This window comes from Lemur catta, chromosome 1 (genome assembly GCF_020740605.2).
Source record: "Lemur catta isolate mLemCat1 chromosome 1, mLemCat1.pri, whole genome shotgun sequence".
Taxonomy (NCBI): Eukaryota; Metazoa; Chordata; class Mammalia; order Primates; family Lemuridae; genus Lemur; species Lemur catta.
In genome coordinates this window covers 189,497,548-189,513,465 of record NC_059128.1, presented here as the reverse complement: position 1 = coordinate 189,513,465, position 15,918 = coordinate 189,497,548, and the positions used below count along the sequence as shown (strand labels likewise).

The following is a 15,918-nucleotide window of genomic DNA, read 5'->3' as shown; positions in this document are numbered from 1 at the left end:
TACTATATGCCAAGTACTATTAGCTACTGGATATACAGTAGTGAACAACAACAACAAAAAATATGGTCCTTGACTTCAGAGAGCTTACTGTCTAGAGAGAAATACAGACCTTAGTAAGACACTAAATAAATAGAATTACAAGTTGTGGTTATTTCCTATTTGTATTGCATCTCTCTCAGGTTTTTAGGAGTATTCTGCTGAGAGAATATTGGGTTTAATCATCAGAGACAACCAGTTATAGCTGGAGACATGAAGACATATAACAGTGGACAATTCTACAAACTTTATCATGAAAGCTTTTATGACATTTATTCCAAAAAGTACAAAATATTCATCCATACACGCATGTTGACACGATAACTTCTAATCATGGGGAATTCACCAGTGGTTTGTTTTCTTGCACTCTGCTTATGACAAAATCCATGATGGTGGAAAATACACATACATTCCAGATTTTCAAGTGAATTTTCTTATCTTAAACTCATTTTGAAAAACATCAGAGCTCTAGCACACAAATACAATGTTACTTCAATTAAATGAGTCTTTGGGGAATAACAATTTATAATAAACTTCATCACTTGTATTTTAAGATCTGCATTGAATTTACATTCAAGTTAACCTTCTGTGTGAATTATTTCCAGGCACAGCTTCTGTTTGCCATAGTCCAACTGAAAATATACACAGTATGGTGAACTTTAAAGGTATTACTCTGCTCCTCAGTTTTTACCTTCCCCTCACCCATTATAACATCCTGTCCAAGGACTCCTGAAGTACTCCAGCTCTCTTCATTCCCTCTCCCCCAAAGGAAAGTCAGTCATTTATGTTGGTTAAACCCACTGACTTCTTCCTTTTTAAATTTAAATTTTTTTCCCTCCTACGACTTCAAAAGTGTTTCCTAAGAAACACTGGCATTTGAAACGTTTGTTTCTGCACGTTGTTCTACTAAAAAATGTATACTACAAAGACCAGCAAAGTTCCCGGAGAAGTTTGTATCAGGGTTTCCTCCCCTATCTTACCAAGTTTAAACACACCCAATGCCTCTATTCTTTGCTTCCGACTCCGAGTTGCTACTTCACATATCCTTGCACATTTGAGGTGCTATTAGTTGTTATTTAAATATATTTTAAAATAATTTCCTCGTACAGTTTTTTGAAATTTTTAAGCATGTTCTTTTGTGCCTTGTATTAATGCCTCTGATCATGTTCCCGGTAAATATGGTATCCTTGGAATTCATTTCCTTTCTCAACAGAGTTACACTATTACATTACTATGTCAGGTGCCATGGGCCCCGCCCTCCAGAAGTTAATACTCTGCGGTCAAGCAGCTTCTTTAACTTTCTAAGATGAAATACCTAGGAAGTGGTGTCATCCCAGGATCCCTAAGTTCCTATCTGTTGCGGGCACTCTGTCAGAAAGGATGAATCAGGTTCATCTAACGATCCCCTTTCCTTTTCCACTCGCCGTCCCTCTCCCTTTCCACTGAGACTCCTGAATGCACGTCAGCCCTGTCAGTCCCGGCCCCAAGACCCGGCCCTCAGACGGCAAGGACCCCCGTCAGGGAATGCAGCTAGGGGTTCTCGACCCGGCATCGAGCCGAGGCTCAGCTCTACTCCCTGCTAAGGAGCGGCGCGTGCAAGGAGTGCCCTGGAAGAGAGGACGGACACGAGGAGAAAAGAACGTTACTTTGACTCGGCTTCTACCCTGGACCCCCGACGTCTGGGGCTGCCCTGACAACCGGAGCAAACCAACTCGCCGACCCTTCCTTCTCCTTCCCAACCTGTCTACTTCTCTTTCGCTTCCTCCCCCTCTCTCCGGAGGCACGTGGTCCCTCCCGGCCTGCCCCCGCTGCACCCCTCCTCTTCCCAACCCTTCAGGCCCCCGGTCCTCTTCTCCTAGCGTCACCCGCTTCCCCTTTCCGTTCGTTCTTTTCCGCCCCCGCTCTCCATCGCCCCTTCTGATTGGTCGAACGCACCGGAGCCTAGTTGGCCAATCGGCGAGCTGGGCTGGCGGCGATGGGCGTGGCCGCGGCGCCTGGGCCCTCAGATCGAGGCTGCCTCCCCCTCTCAGCCGGCAGCACATTCCGCCGCCGTTGCCGCCGCCCGGCCCAGCAGTTGTCTTTGCCGGAGCTGCCGTCGCGCCGGGGTGAGGGCGGGAGGGGAGAGGAGGAGAACGCCGCGGCGGAGCCCACTGAGAGGAGGAAGGAAGCGGCGGAGCGGCGGGCATAGCAGCTGAGGCGGCGGCCCGGTTCCTGGGAGTGTCGGTGCGGCGCGGTGGTTGGGGCGGATCCCGCGGGGCCCGGGCGGGGGAAGGAGTCACCGGCCCGGCCATGGCGGACAACGAGAAACTGGACAACCAACGGCTCAAGAATTTCAAGAACAAAGGCCGCGACTTGGAGGTAAACTCAGGGGCGCCGGAGGGGTGGGGGCTGTGGGCCTCGGGCCGGTCTCCGCCGGGACTCTGAGTGTGGGGAGCAGGGGCGGGAGCCGCCGCCGGCCGCGGGGGAATGGCGCTGGGGGCCGGCCCGTCCGTGACGCCTGTGCTCGCGCGCCGGGAAGTTTGTGTCGGGCCTGCTCCGCCTCCGCCGGGGAGCGAGGTGCCCGGGGACAGCCGGCGCGGCCTAGGCCTGCCCCGCGGAGCCGGCCCGACGCGGGTGCGAGGGGCTGGGCCGCGCAGCGGGGAGGCCGGGCCCGGCGAGGCCAGAGGAGGCGTGCGCGTGCGGCCGCCTCCCCGGCAGCGGCAGAGATTCCGGCTCTCGCTCGGGCACCGACGACTGGCGCCGCGGGAAGGAGGGCGGTGGGGGCTGGGGGTGCGACTGTGCGGCGACCGACTGGGGCACGGAACTTCCTCAGCGAGGCCTGAGGCGTCTCCACTTAAAGGCGTTTTTTCTGGTCTTCCCGACTCCCGCTTTACCCCTGCCTCCCCCCAATATCCAAACTACAGGAGTCAACTTCTCCGTTGAAAAAAAACACCCCCCGGCGTGAGAGGCCATCCTGGTGATGCTAACAGTGCCTTCCAGCGGCCTGTGTTTTACTGTGGATATAGCTGATTCAAGATGTGGCTCACGGTGTGCCCTCTTCCAGGCAAAGGATACCCCTTATTTCAGCTTGTCCTCAAATCTCTTTACCCCCTCCTGAGAGGAGACCACCAGCTGCATTGTTACATATAAAGTCCAAAGGGTTATACAAAGCTGTCATCCTCTAGTCTACAGTATCCTTTCCCTCCACCTGCTGGTGGTGGTAGTGGGGGATGGGGTGGGCTATGGAATGGCACTATAACGTTTTATTATTTAAAAAGAAAAAAAAAGCTTCGTTGTCTTAGATTCAGCTGCTCCCGAGGTTCTCAGTCTACGTAAAAGTGTATGTGTTACACAAACACACATACCCACACACATCCCACTGAGATTTTTGATAGAAGACTTCTCTTCAGTTTTTCAGAGTTTAGGTAAATAAGTTGTTTTTTTTTAATACTTCATTCTGCATCTGAATCAGGAGTTTAGCTTTTAAGAGAGTGGTCAAGTAGTATTTTTTATGTTGTGCCTCTGTACATTTTTATAATGAAATCTTCAAATTCCCATGGCCTGTTTCTGAACTGGAGTATTTGCTTGACTGAGGTATTTTTGGGGCTTTTCACAAAGCTATTTAATCTCTAAAGTAGTTTGTTGATGTCTTAATGGGTTTCGTAGTTTGAGGGACTATTAAGTGTCTGGGGGTGTGGCTTTTAGTTTTGTGATTGTTTTCAGATTAACATGAGAGGTGTTATTCTTGTGATTTTTTTTAATACAAAAATTTAACATCTTTATTGAGGTAATTCACATGCCATATAAATCAGCCTTTTAAATGTACAGTTTATGATTTTTAATAAATTTATCTAGTTGCGCGACAATATTGATGAATTTTTTTACTAATATGAATAGTTACTTGGAATGATTAAAAAGCCCACAAAACTTAAAAACCGATGAATACCACAAAGTAACAAAATCCACAAAATAGTAATTAGGTGCTTGACAAATCCCTATCATCACCCCCCTCCACATTTTTTGCTTCATTTTTCTAGCAGCTTCATTGAGATGTAATTCACATACCATACAATTCACCCATTTAAAGAAGCTTCAGGTGTATTCACATAATTGTGTAACCAACACCACAGTCAATCTTTGAACATTTTCACCACCCCAAAAGGAATCCTGTACTCATGAACAATCACTCTCCATTTCCCAACTACCCCAGCCCTAGGAAACCACTTTCTGGCTTCTTAGATTTGCCAATTCTGGACATTTCATATAAATGGAATTATACGATTTGTGGTCTTTTGTGACTGACTTCTTTCAAGTAGTGTAATGTTTTCAAGGTTCATTTATGTTATAACAAGAACGTATCAGTGCTTCGTTCTTTCTTAGAGCTGAATGATATTCCAGCATATGCATTTACTGCATTTTGTTTATCCGTTCATCAGTTCATTGACGTTTGCGTTGTTTTCACTTTTTAGCTATTACACATAATGCTGATATGAACATTCATGTGCACTTTTTGTGTGGATGTATGTTTTCATTTCTCTTGGTTATATACCTAGGAGTGGAATTGTTGGATCACATAGAAACTTTATGTTTAACCTTTTGTGAGATTGCCATACTATTTTCTGACGTTGTCCTTATTGTTAAAATTGATGTTTCACCTTACTTTGTATCTTTACCATTTTAGTCAAAATCAGATTAAGTGCTGAGTCTGTTTTAGAAGACTATTATGTGACTTTTTAAAAATACCTATATATAGACATGGGCAAATTTTTTTTTTTTTTTTGAGAAGTTCATAGTGCCTTATGGGCATCCTCTGGTGACTTTGATATCCCTGTATGTACATTAGAAATAGGAATATTTTCTCTTTTCCATCTAAGGAAATGATATAAGACTCTAATGGAAAAGTCATACTTTCTCTTCACTGTGACTTACTTAATGTCACATATACTTGTAATGAGATAGAAATATCTTTTATTATCCTTAGAGAACACTATAATGGTCTATTTTGTGTATTTGTTAATCACATATATGCCTGTATTTCTCAAAACACTTATGGGTGTTTTATCCCCCTCCAGATATGGTTACTATGTTGTGTTATGTACATTATGTAGAATACAACAAATTCTAAGGAAATAATTGCTTTTTGGTTTAGGTCTAATGATGACATCTGTTTCATTGGGAGATCTTTGGAAAGAAGTATGGACCAGTGCTGTCCAATAAATTTTATTTAATCCAATATATCCAAAATACCATTGCAACATCTAATACATGTAAAAAAATTAATGAGATATTTCTCTCATACTGTTTTCAAAATTCAGTTTATATTTTGCTGTTACAGTGTATCTCCATTCGGACTAGCTGCATTTCAAGTGCTTAACAGCCCCATGTCCACCTTACTGGACAGCATTATATGTAGAGTATAACATATAGAGTGAGAAAATCGTAGGTTGTTTTTGTTTTGGTTTGATGTAACAGTTTGTTTGATTAGAAATGATGAAGAGTACAAAGTCCTAGAGTTTAGTTTAATCTGATCTCTAACTTTGTGTGTGACCTTGGGAGAAATCACTTAGTCTTATGGTTCTTTCATCTGTAAAACTAGAGGTACTTGACATCTGCTTCCTGAGTGTTGTAAAGATTGATAGGTTAATGTTAGGAAGATGCCTGGCAGTTCTCAGAGCGTTTTATCACCTTCAACTTTTCTGTTTAAGGGGTGGGGGTGAAGATTTAATAGGATTCAGTGTAATTGAGTCTCTTCCTTCCATATTTGCAGTTGGCTCTTTTTTCTCTATGTACATGTATAAGTTAAGTTATATTGAACAATTAATGGGAAAAGGTTTTAATACAGAGACATGTAGTTGCTCATTGAAGGGCAGTTTGGGCACGGGGAGTTAGTGACCCTTCTAAAGTCCTAAGTTTTAGAGTTGAAACTGATTCTTAGCTTTCAATCTGATATTCATTCCTACTTTTCAGTCTACGATTCTGGCTCCTCCAAAATATGGTCATGCTAACTTTCTTGAAAGACAGAAGCATCAAAGAAGGCATATGTGAATATCCATCTAAAATAATTTTTAGGAACTGTCAAATAATATCCATCAATGCTTGGCTTCTTCCCTTCAGTGTGGTAGAGGATCTCCAGTATTAGTTGAGAAGAGTAACCATAGATAGAGGGTACGCAGTGCAACACAGGAAATGGGTAGTAACAAAACTTCAAATAAAAAATTTTCCAGGATAAAGCAAATCATACTCATCCAATTTATGTTTTTAAAGTAGAGAGGAATTCTCTTGTAGACTTTGTAATAAACCTGCATAGTTTTTGTGGAAGTTGTGAGAATATGCAGAGTCACACAGAGTGTAAGATATATTAGAAAAATAATTGTATCTTATAAAAACATAATTTCAAGAAAACAACCCTAAATATAAAAGAATATTAAAATGCTACATAACTAGAAACTTGTGGTTGTTCACTCAACATGTAATATGAAGTCAGTTTGAACCCTTCTTAAAAAGTTGTTTGGTTGGCAAAAGTTTAATAAATTGATCAGCTGTTTTGTTGTTTTGAAATAGCCTTGGTGATTTGTTAAAGTGTACAGAGTGAAAGGCATTGTTAAGCTATTAAGTCTTGTTAACTTTTAGAGACTGACCTCTCTCATCACAAATCTTGGAACATATTTACTATACTTAAAATAACTACTGTCTAATTTTTCATATAATAGTCCAAGCATGTGACAATATGAAATATCTGATAGAAATACAGTTAGGAATTAAATTATTGTTGTGCTTCCTGCCAGCTTTCCCTGTTTACAAGGCAACAAATTTCAGAATTGCTTCATTTATAGTTTTCTTAGAAATATCAAGATCTCCTTGTTTTTCATAGTCATTAGTATGTCAAATAAGTATACAAGATTGGAAAGAATTGTAGGAATGATACAGATTTAAAAGAATGAAACTACTTTAGAAAAAATGCATAGGTCATTTTTAAACATTGATTCCTAATAGCTGATAGTTGGTTGTGGGTCCTTAAAATGTTTTCTGGAGCAGCATTCTTCTATTTGAAGCCTATAATGATGAAATGAGATCACGTCATTAAATTTAACCTTGATTGCTGATTTTGGTACTCCCTGGTTTAGTTTTGGAAAAGAGGAGAGGAGTATAATTGAAGGGAACTTCTTGAGCACCTATTGCATATGCTTTTAACTGAATTCTCATTTCTCTCAATCTTATAGATGGGAATTATTGAGTTCATTTTAAAGAAGAAGAAACTCTTGTGCTTCTGACTTATTAGGATAACATTCAAGGGAATGATTTTAATCAAGTGTGTCAAAGTCAAGTCTATACTTTTTGTACTATACCACACTTCTTCCAGTTGACTTCTCTCAGACTTAATGCAGGTCTCAAATTTGATTAAAAGATCTTATGTGAAAGCACCTAGCATAGTCCATAGTCTATGAGGTATAAAAGGTATTCAGCAAGTGTTTTCATTTTCTCCCAGATTGGTTTTTGGAAATTGTGTATCATTTGTGGACATTAAACACTAGGGAACACAATCCATTTTCTGTGCTTGCCATTTAGATTTGGTAAAAGACAGGGTTAGGGGAGACTCACTTTTTCCATAGTTACTGTGAGAGCGATCTTGATGTTGGCACCTTCAAAATAAGAAAAATATTATATATGTTTGTAATGGCCTTAGTCGGAAGTTTTCAAAGGTTTGGGGTTCAAGACCCGTTTACACTGTTAAAAATTAAGGACCCTGGGACAGCTTTTGTTTGTGGGTTTCTATCAATAATTTACCATTTTAGAAATTAAAATTAAGAATTTTAAAAAATATTCTTCATATAAAAGTAATGTGTTTTACATAAATATAAAATTTTTAATGAAAAATAATTCATTTTGCAAACCCAAAAATATTTAGTGAGAAGAGTGGTCCTGTTTAACATTTTTTTCAAGACTCTTTAATGCTTGGCTTAAGAGAAGACAGCTGAATTCTCGTATCTATTTATGAATTCAGTCTTTTCTGATGTACTGTTTTAGTTGAAGTATATGAAGAATATCCCACTTTCACACAGATAAGCAGTTGAAAAAGGGGGGAGGTATGTTTTAATAGCCTTTTCAGGATAATTATGGAGATTATTATTTGATACTACACCATAAGTCCACAATGGTAGTTTTTAGATTAGCTGCAATGTAGAATCTAAGCCACATCAGCAAATTTTTCTTACACTGTTAAATTAAAATCCATTGGTCTGTCTTGCACTTCAAATGTATCTTTTACCCATGCCTGATTTTGTAACATTATGTATTGGGTCATTTGGAAAACATTATGTCACTGTGTTATGCAGATCTTCCAAATAAATGCTGACCCATTTTATTATACAGTGAAAAAAACTCAATGTCACCACCAGTTCAGAAAAAAATCTTTAAGTACTGGGAATCTGGCAGGCTCACAGTGGTGGACACAGGTTTTCTAAAATTCTAATTTTCACTTGAAAGCTCAAATTTTATCATTAACAGTAAATGCTTTAAATTGTTTTCCTTGAAGCCGTAGGCTCACTTTGCTCATTTTTGTGAAAACATCTGCCAGACACTAAGTCTGAATAACCATAATTTGTCTGTCAGTCGTTGTTTCAAGTAAAAGTGGTGTTCCATGAAAAAAGTGGCTAGGTCAATTCTCAACTCAATTGCACAAGTACTTTTTCCTTGAGACAGCCATTCTACTATAGAAGTTGGTATGGTGTGGAAGTGGTTTGTGTATAATCTCCATTTTATCACACAGTTGAAAAGACGAGTATTTAATAAAAGTAATCAGTTTTTACTGTTTCATCAAGGATATTCATAAGTGAGCTGGCTTTTTTTTTTTTTAAACTGTGAACTACAATGAGTACTATTACAGCCTGATACCATTGCCTTAATTTATGGTAAAGTGCAGTAATCTTAACCACATGGCATTAATTCAAATGTTAACATAATAAAAACGTATTAGTGGTAGTATTAGGAAAATAGTTTTGACCTTGTGGACTCTGTAAAGATCTCAGTGCCCACACAGGGGTCTGTGGACCATACTTTGAGAACCACTGTGTTAATTTCTTATCATTGTTTGTGTTATAGATGACTTGGCACTTTTAATTAATACAGGCTCTTAAAAGGCTTTATAGTATAGGGGTTAAAAGAACATGGACTATGTAGTCACTTAGACCTAGATTTGAATTCTGATTCCTCCGTTTAATAACTATAGAAGTTAACTTAATCTTTCTAAGCTATTAAAATGCTTAACAGTGCCTAGCATAAAGTACATGCAGAGTGAATGGAAGCTCTTAACTATTTGAGCCAACTTACTTCATGCATGATATCCAAGTAAACCCCTATGTCAGAATAACATTTTGCTTGAATTCCTTTTGTACTACTGTGTACCATGACCCAAATTACATCACACAAACTGGGGAAGGCTTCCTATTCCCCTTCTTAACAGTCAATTGGAAGCCTACTTTCTCCCACATACTTCAACCAAATTGTCACAAAATTACTAGTTTCTGACTTAATTTCTCTAATCCTTTATTGTAAGTAGGTTAGTAAATGCTTTATGTAGATTTTGTAACTGTTTTCTCACAAAATTGTAAATTTGACCAGAAAGCAGCTCTACCTCTAATTCACACTACTTAGTACCCATAATGAAAATGATTTAAGGTTGTTGACATTTGCTGGTACTACAAGATTAGCTTATTAAAAATGCTACAAACTTTTTTCTATTACTATTAATATTTATTCACTATTAGAACAAAATTTGATCACCTGTCATTTTTACCCTAAATTTAATTTGTATTAAACTTAATATAATTACATTTTAAGTATTGTATTTTGGCAAACCTGGAATTTCATTACATTTTTATTAAGAAAAGTTAGAATCCTAAGATAATATAGTGTTTGTTAATTTGGTGATGGACATATTTTCTAATACTAGAAAGCAAATCATATCCTATCTCAGTGTCTTGTTCTTTAATGAAAACTTTAGTTACCTGGTACTCTTAATACTTGTTTTGGTTTTCATGATATGCCTTTGTGGTTCCTTGAAGTAGTTGTTACATGAATTTATTTAATTTAGTAGTTGTATCCTGAAAGACCTACATTAAGTGATCTCTGATTGGTTGTATCAAATGTCCCTATCCTGTTTGCTGCTCGTCCTGCCTGTTTACACTGGTCCTCTTTAGCCACTTTCAGCTGTCCAGAAAAACAAGCAAAGTAATAGTCTTAAGATTTTTAAATAATTGTTACATGACTCCTGGTTCTTTAGTAGGTCTTTAGAATAGTGGTTTAAATCTTTTTTCAATAATGTTGACATTGAAAGTTAGGTCTGATAGCTTTAGGCTGAAAGAGCTGATTTTTATATTATGTAGTTATGTTTTAGGGAACAGAAACCCAGCTCAAATTAGTTTAAGTATAATGGGAGAATCTGGCTCCCATAACCAAGTAAGTCCAGGGTCACAGCTGGCATTAATTATGAGTACTAGTGAAAGTCTAGGGAGGGCTTTTTGATTGGCCATGGTTTGATTGCAGGCTTATACCTGAACTAATCACTGTGGATAGGGGAATATGGTTCTGTGATTGGCCAGTGCAAGGTTATCTGGTTGTATTGTGGGGGGGGTGTTGGTACCTCCACTTAAACCACAGGTTTGCCACAAGAATTGAGGGGTCTGTTACAGTAAGAAAAAAGGAAGAAAATGCCTATTGAAGATAAAATTATAAAGTACCGCTATCCAATACAGATATAGATGATTGGTTCCTTGTTTCACTTTTGAATATTATGCAGAGGTAGATGTGCATTGTATTACAAGTATATCTGTAGAATTGGGTTCATTGCTGATCAGCTGTTTCATCAAACATCTTGCATCAGAGTATTTGTTCACATTTTTTCTCTTAATATCTTGAATAATTTTCCCAATTCCCTCTGTTCTCCAGCTTTAAAACAATAATAGTATAGGTTGAGCACCCCAAGTCCAAAAATTCGAAATCCAAAATGTTCCAGAATCTGAAATTTTTTGAGCACCAGCAATGACTTTCAAGGGAAATGCTTATTGGAGCATGTCAGATTTTAGATTAGGGATGCTCGATAATATAATACAAATATTCTAAAATGTGAAAAAATGTCAGAGATTTGTGGTCCCACCCATTTCAAATAATAGGAATCAACAAGTATTATCTTTAATGATGAAAAGCTTAATTAACACCAATAACAAATAAAAATATTTTCAACATCATTAGTCATTAGGGAAATGTAGATCAAAACCATAAGATACCACTTAATACCCACTAGAATGGCAATATGTAAAAAGACAGTAACAAATGTTGGTGAGGATGTGGAGAAAATAGAACCTTCATACATGGCTGATGGGAATGTAAAATTTTGCAGCCACTTCGGAATGTAACTTGGCAGTTCCTGAAAAAGTAAAATATTAACACATTGACTGCTACACTAGAAAAAAAATTTTTTTTCCACGGGGCCATGGTGTTTTATTACAAAAATAGAATAAAAACTTCAAAAATAAAACAATCCTTTCTAATTTAATGAAAAGCAAAATTTAATTGACTTCTATTCATTTAATTCGTGTTTTTAGAATTAATTTGTCAATATTAATTGTAACAATAAGAACATCAACAAGTAAGATTTTCATGAACCAGTCAGGGGTTTGCCCAGGTTTTGCTTCACAAGGCCCCAGGCTCAAAACTACTGTTAGTTAAATACAACTCACTTAGCAGTTAATGTGTTAAATAGTTAACATGTGACCCAGCAGTTCCACTCCTAGATATAAACCCGGGAGAATTTAAAACATGTGTCTGCACAGCAACTTGTGTTTGTGCACCTGAATGTTCACAGCAGCATTATCCGTAATAGCCAAAACAAGGAAACAACCCAAATATCCATCAACTGATGAATGGATAAACAAAGTGTGGTATGTCCATACAATGGAGTATTGTTCTGCCATAAAAAGGAATGAAATACAGTAGTCCTGTCCCCCCTCCCTCATATCTGCAGTTTCAGTTACCTGCAGTCAACTGTGGTAGAAAAATAGATGAGTACAGTACAATAAGATATTTTGAGAGAAAGAGAAAGACACATTCATATGACTTTTATTATAGTATACTGTTGTATTATTCTACATTGTTATTAGTTGTTGTTAATCTCTTACTGTGCCTAATTTGTAAATTAAACTTCATAAGTATGTATATGTAGGAAAAAACAACAATATGGATGAATCCTGAAAACATGCTACTTGAAAGAAGCTAGTTACAAAAGACCATATATTCTATTATATAGTTCCATTTAATGTGAGAAGATACAGCAAAAAACCAAACTGGTTTTCCTACTCTGTGCTCTTATAGTCACTCTTATAGTCACTCTTTGTGTGGGGTTTTTCCACACACACCAGACAAGCAGTCAATTCTGTAGCAGACACCAGCTGAGTGTCCACTAATTCAATTTAATTCTGACACTATCTACCTGAAGATAATGTCAAATCACAGGTTCAGAGCTCAGTGTCTCACAAGGCTGTCCCCCACTTCAGATGCAGATGCAAGCATAGATTGTGGCCTATGCTTCCTCCCATCTGGCTTAAGGGTTCCCACGACCCCTTCCTCAAGTTCAATTTATTTGCTAGAGCAGCTCACAGAACTCAGGGAAATGCTTTACCTACATTTACTGGTTTATTGTACAGGATATTGCAAAGGATGCAGGTGAACAGCCAGATATGGTATGTAGGAAGGGGTGCAGAGTTTCCATGCATACTCTGGGCATGCCACCCTCCAGGTACCTCTAACGTGTTCGGCTATCTGCAAGTTCTCAGAACCCAGACTGTGTGGGTTTTTATGGAAGCTTCATTACGTAGGCATGATAGGTTAAATTATTGACCATTAGTGATCATCCTAATCTTCAGCTCCTTTCTCCTCTCTGGAGGTTTGCGGGGGGGGGGGGGGGGCCTGGAAGTCCCAACCCTGTAATCAATCATGCCTCAGTCTTTCCAGTGACTAGCCCTCATCCCGACCCCCAGTGAACTCATTAGCATACTAATGAGACACCCTTATCACTCCCTAGATTTCTAGGATTTTAGGAGCTATATGTCTGGAGATGAGATGAAGACCAAATAAGTATTTCACAGTTATCACCATATGAAATGTCCAGGATAGGCAAATCCATAGAGACAGAAAGTAAATTGTGGTTGCCAGGGATTGGGACAAAGGGAAAATGGGGAATGACTGCTAATGGGTATGAGACTGCTTTTTGTGGTAATGAAAGTTATCTGGAGTTAAGTAGTGATGATCAGCACACAATTTTGTGAATGCACTAGAAGCTACTGAATTGTATACTTTAAACGGATGAACTGTATGGTATGTAAATTATATTTCAATAAAGCTGTAATGTTAAAAACAACAAAGAAAGCTTAAGAGAAATGAGTAGGGGGCTGTGACAACTTCCCGCTGCTGAGGGGGTTACAGTTGAACTCTAAGCAGTTCTTTTCCACTGACTTCCCATTGTGCCTTTCCCTGTATTGAATTCATTGGCTCAGCAAATATTTATTCAGCATCTGTCTATTGTAAGTAGTCAGGATAGAGCAAAGAATAACACAGGCTAAATTCCTATTCTCATGAAGTTTACATTCTAGCAAGTGAAGATCTCTCAGATCCCTGGGCTTAAGGTGATTCTGTGGGGATACTCAGCCACCATGACCTAGGGTCATAGTAAATTTCTTATCTTTCTTTACTAAACTCAGATTTACAATGAATAATATATCTTAAATTTGGAGAAATTTGAAGACAAAGGAAATCCTAAATGTTTTGTGTCTGATAACTCTTTTCATGAGATTTGTGGAAAAGCTTGATTTTTAGAAGAGAAGGACCTAAGATTGCACCTTATTAGCTGTTTGCCATTAGAAAAGTTTAATAATAATTTTTTCCAGCCTCAATTTCTGCATTAAAATTCCACCTTAGTGGGTTCTTGTTTTGAATTAGGATTTTAAGAACGCTAGGGGCTGGGCATAGTGGCTCATGCCTGTAATCCTAATACTTTCAGAGGCGGAGGCGGGAGGATCACTGGAGCCTAGGACTTCGAGACCAGCCTGGGCAACATAGCAAGACCCCGACTCTACAAGACTGAGGTGGAAGGATTGCTTGAACCCTATCATTCGAGGCTTCAGGGAGCTGTGATCACACCACTGCACTCAGGCCTGAGTAACAGAGCAAGACCCTGCCTCTAAATGAATGAATGAATGAATGCAAGGAACACACCCTTATTCAGATAGGTCAAGTAGTATAAGATGTTAGGAAAGTTAAGGGACCAGTTCTCATATTACCCAGGGTACTTCAGGTAGGATTATCTTGGTGATAGGCATTCATGGATCTTTCCAGTACTGCTCTGCCAGCTGCTAAGCCAGATACTAAGTTTTATTTTTTCTGCTACTAACTCTTAGTCTTTTTTTTTTTTTTTTTTGGTCTTGTGTTAAATTACTAAGAGACACCCTGACTGAGCTTAATAAGCTTTGTCCAAGCTGAAGCAGATGGTTTTTACTGGTGGCCTGCTTAAGGATTGGCTTTTCCTGAGACAGGTGCTTTCCTCCTAATTCCCACCTCTAGTCTGCTGTGGTTTGGGGAATGTGAGAGTATCACATGATAAAGAGCATCCTTTGACTGCTTCTTCAGGTGCATCCCTGGAAAGAGCAGTTTCTTTTAGACAAGGCTGTATGACCTTATTTAGTTACTTTATGTTAACTTTCTACTCTTATAATCTAGGGCAAATCATTATTGTCTCATCTCCAAAGAGATTACCTTGTTTCTGCTATTGTCTCTCTCCATTTCATAAAATAATCAGTGTGGTTCTTTTAAAAAATAAAGTAAATCAAATTACCTTTGTCCTCTGCTTCAGTAGCTTCCCACCACATTTAGGTTTCACACTCCTTACAGAGACCTACAAGGCCTTGCCAAATTTGGTTCCTGTCTGTCTGCTTCTACCTCTCTCAGTTCACTATTTGCCTTAGTTACTATACTTTTGTTCATTTCCTTTTAATTCTAATGCTCTACACATTAGTGGCCCTGTCCTTTTCAGGTCCTTCACACATGCTGATCTCTCAGAATGCCTTACCCAGGCCTCTTGTCTCCATTACCTTTCTTTCACTTGCATGGTTATTTCTCATCCTTTGAATCTCAGCTTCAGTGTCATTTAGTCAGAGGCCATCCCTAAACAGTTAAAAGTTAAACCTTCCTATTGCTTTCCTTAAAAACACTGATGATACTTTGTGTATTTACTCAATGTTAGTTTCTCCCATCAAACTATAAGCTCCCTGAAGATTAAGGACCTTGTCTGTTTTGTACATCACTATATTCTTAATTCTTATCACAGGGCCTGGCATATAGTTAGCAATTAAGTAAATATTTGAGGGAACTAAATAAAATTTTTTTAAAAAGAAAAAATGAAAACAAGAGTGTACTCTGATTAGAATTAGTGACTAAATCAGAATTTTTAAGTCAGGTTTGTTTTTTTCTCTTGATTGTTAGATGTAGTGCCTGATAATTATAAAAAATTTTTAGAAAAATGTAAAAGTAAAATCTTCCATATTCTCACTATTGTTAATCTTTTGGAATGTTTCCTTTTTCTTGTATACATTTTTCAAACATTTGAACCATTTGGGTTCTCACGAGAGTAACTCAGAATACAGCAAACTTTCTCAACCGTAGCACTATTGATGTTTGGGGCCAGATAATTTGTTGAAGTGGGGGCTGTCCTGTGTAGTGTAGGATGTTTGGCAGCATCTGTGGCCTCTACCTACTAGATGTCGGTAGCATATTCCCTTCTTATCCCCCAGTTGTGACCGCCAGAATAGTCTCCAGAAATCACTAAATGTCCCTTGAGTGGCAAAATCACCCCCAGGT

The 15,918-nt window shown here is 38.7% G+C and overlaps 1 protein-coding gene across 1 annotated transcript in view; it reads left to right on the top strand.

The window, feature by feature from the left end:
* The first annotated feature begins 2,023 nt into the window (after window positions 1–2,023).
* Window positions 2,024–15,918, top strand: part of KPNA4 (karyopherin subunit alpha 4) — a 60,178-nt gene continuing 46,283 nt past the window's right edge. Inside the window, exon 1 of the mRNA XM_045539573.1 lies at window positions 2,024–2,394. Coding sequence (XP_045395529.1) covers window positions 2,326–2,394 — 69 coding nt within the window. The 5' untranslated portion in view covers window positions 2,024–2,325. The remainder of the gene's footprint in view (window positions 2,395–15,918) is intronic.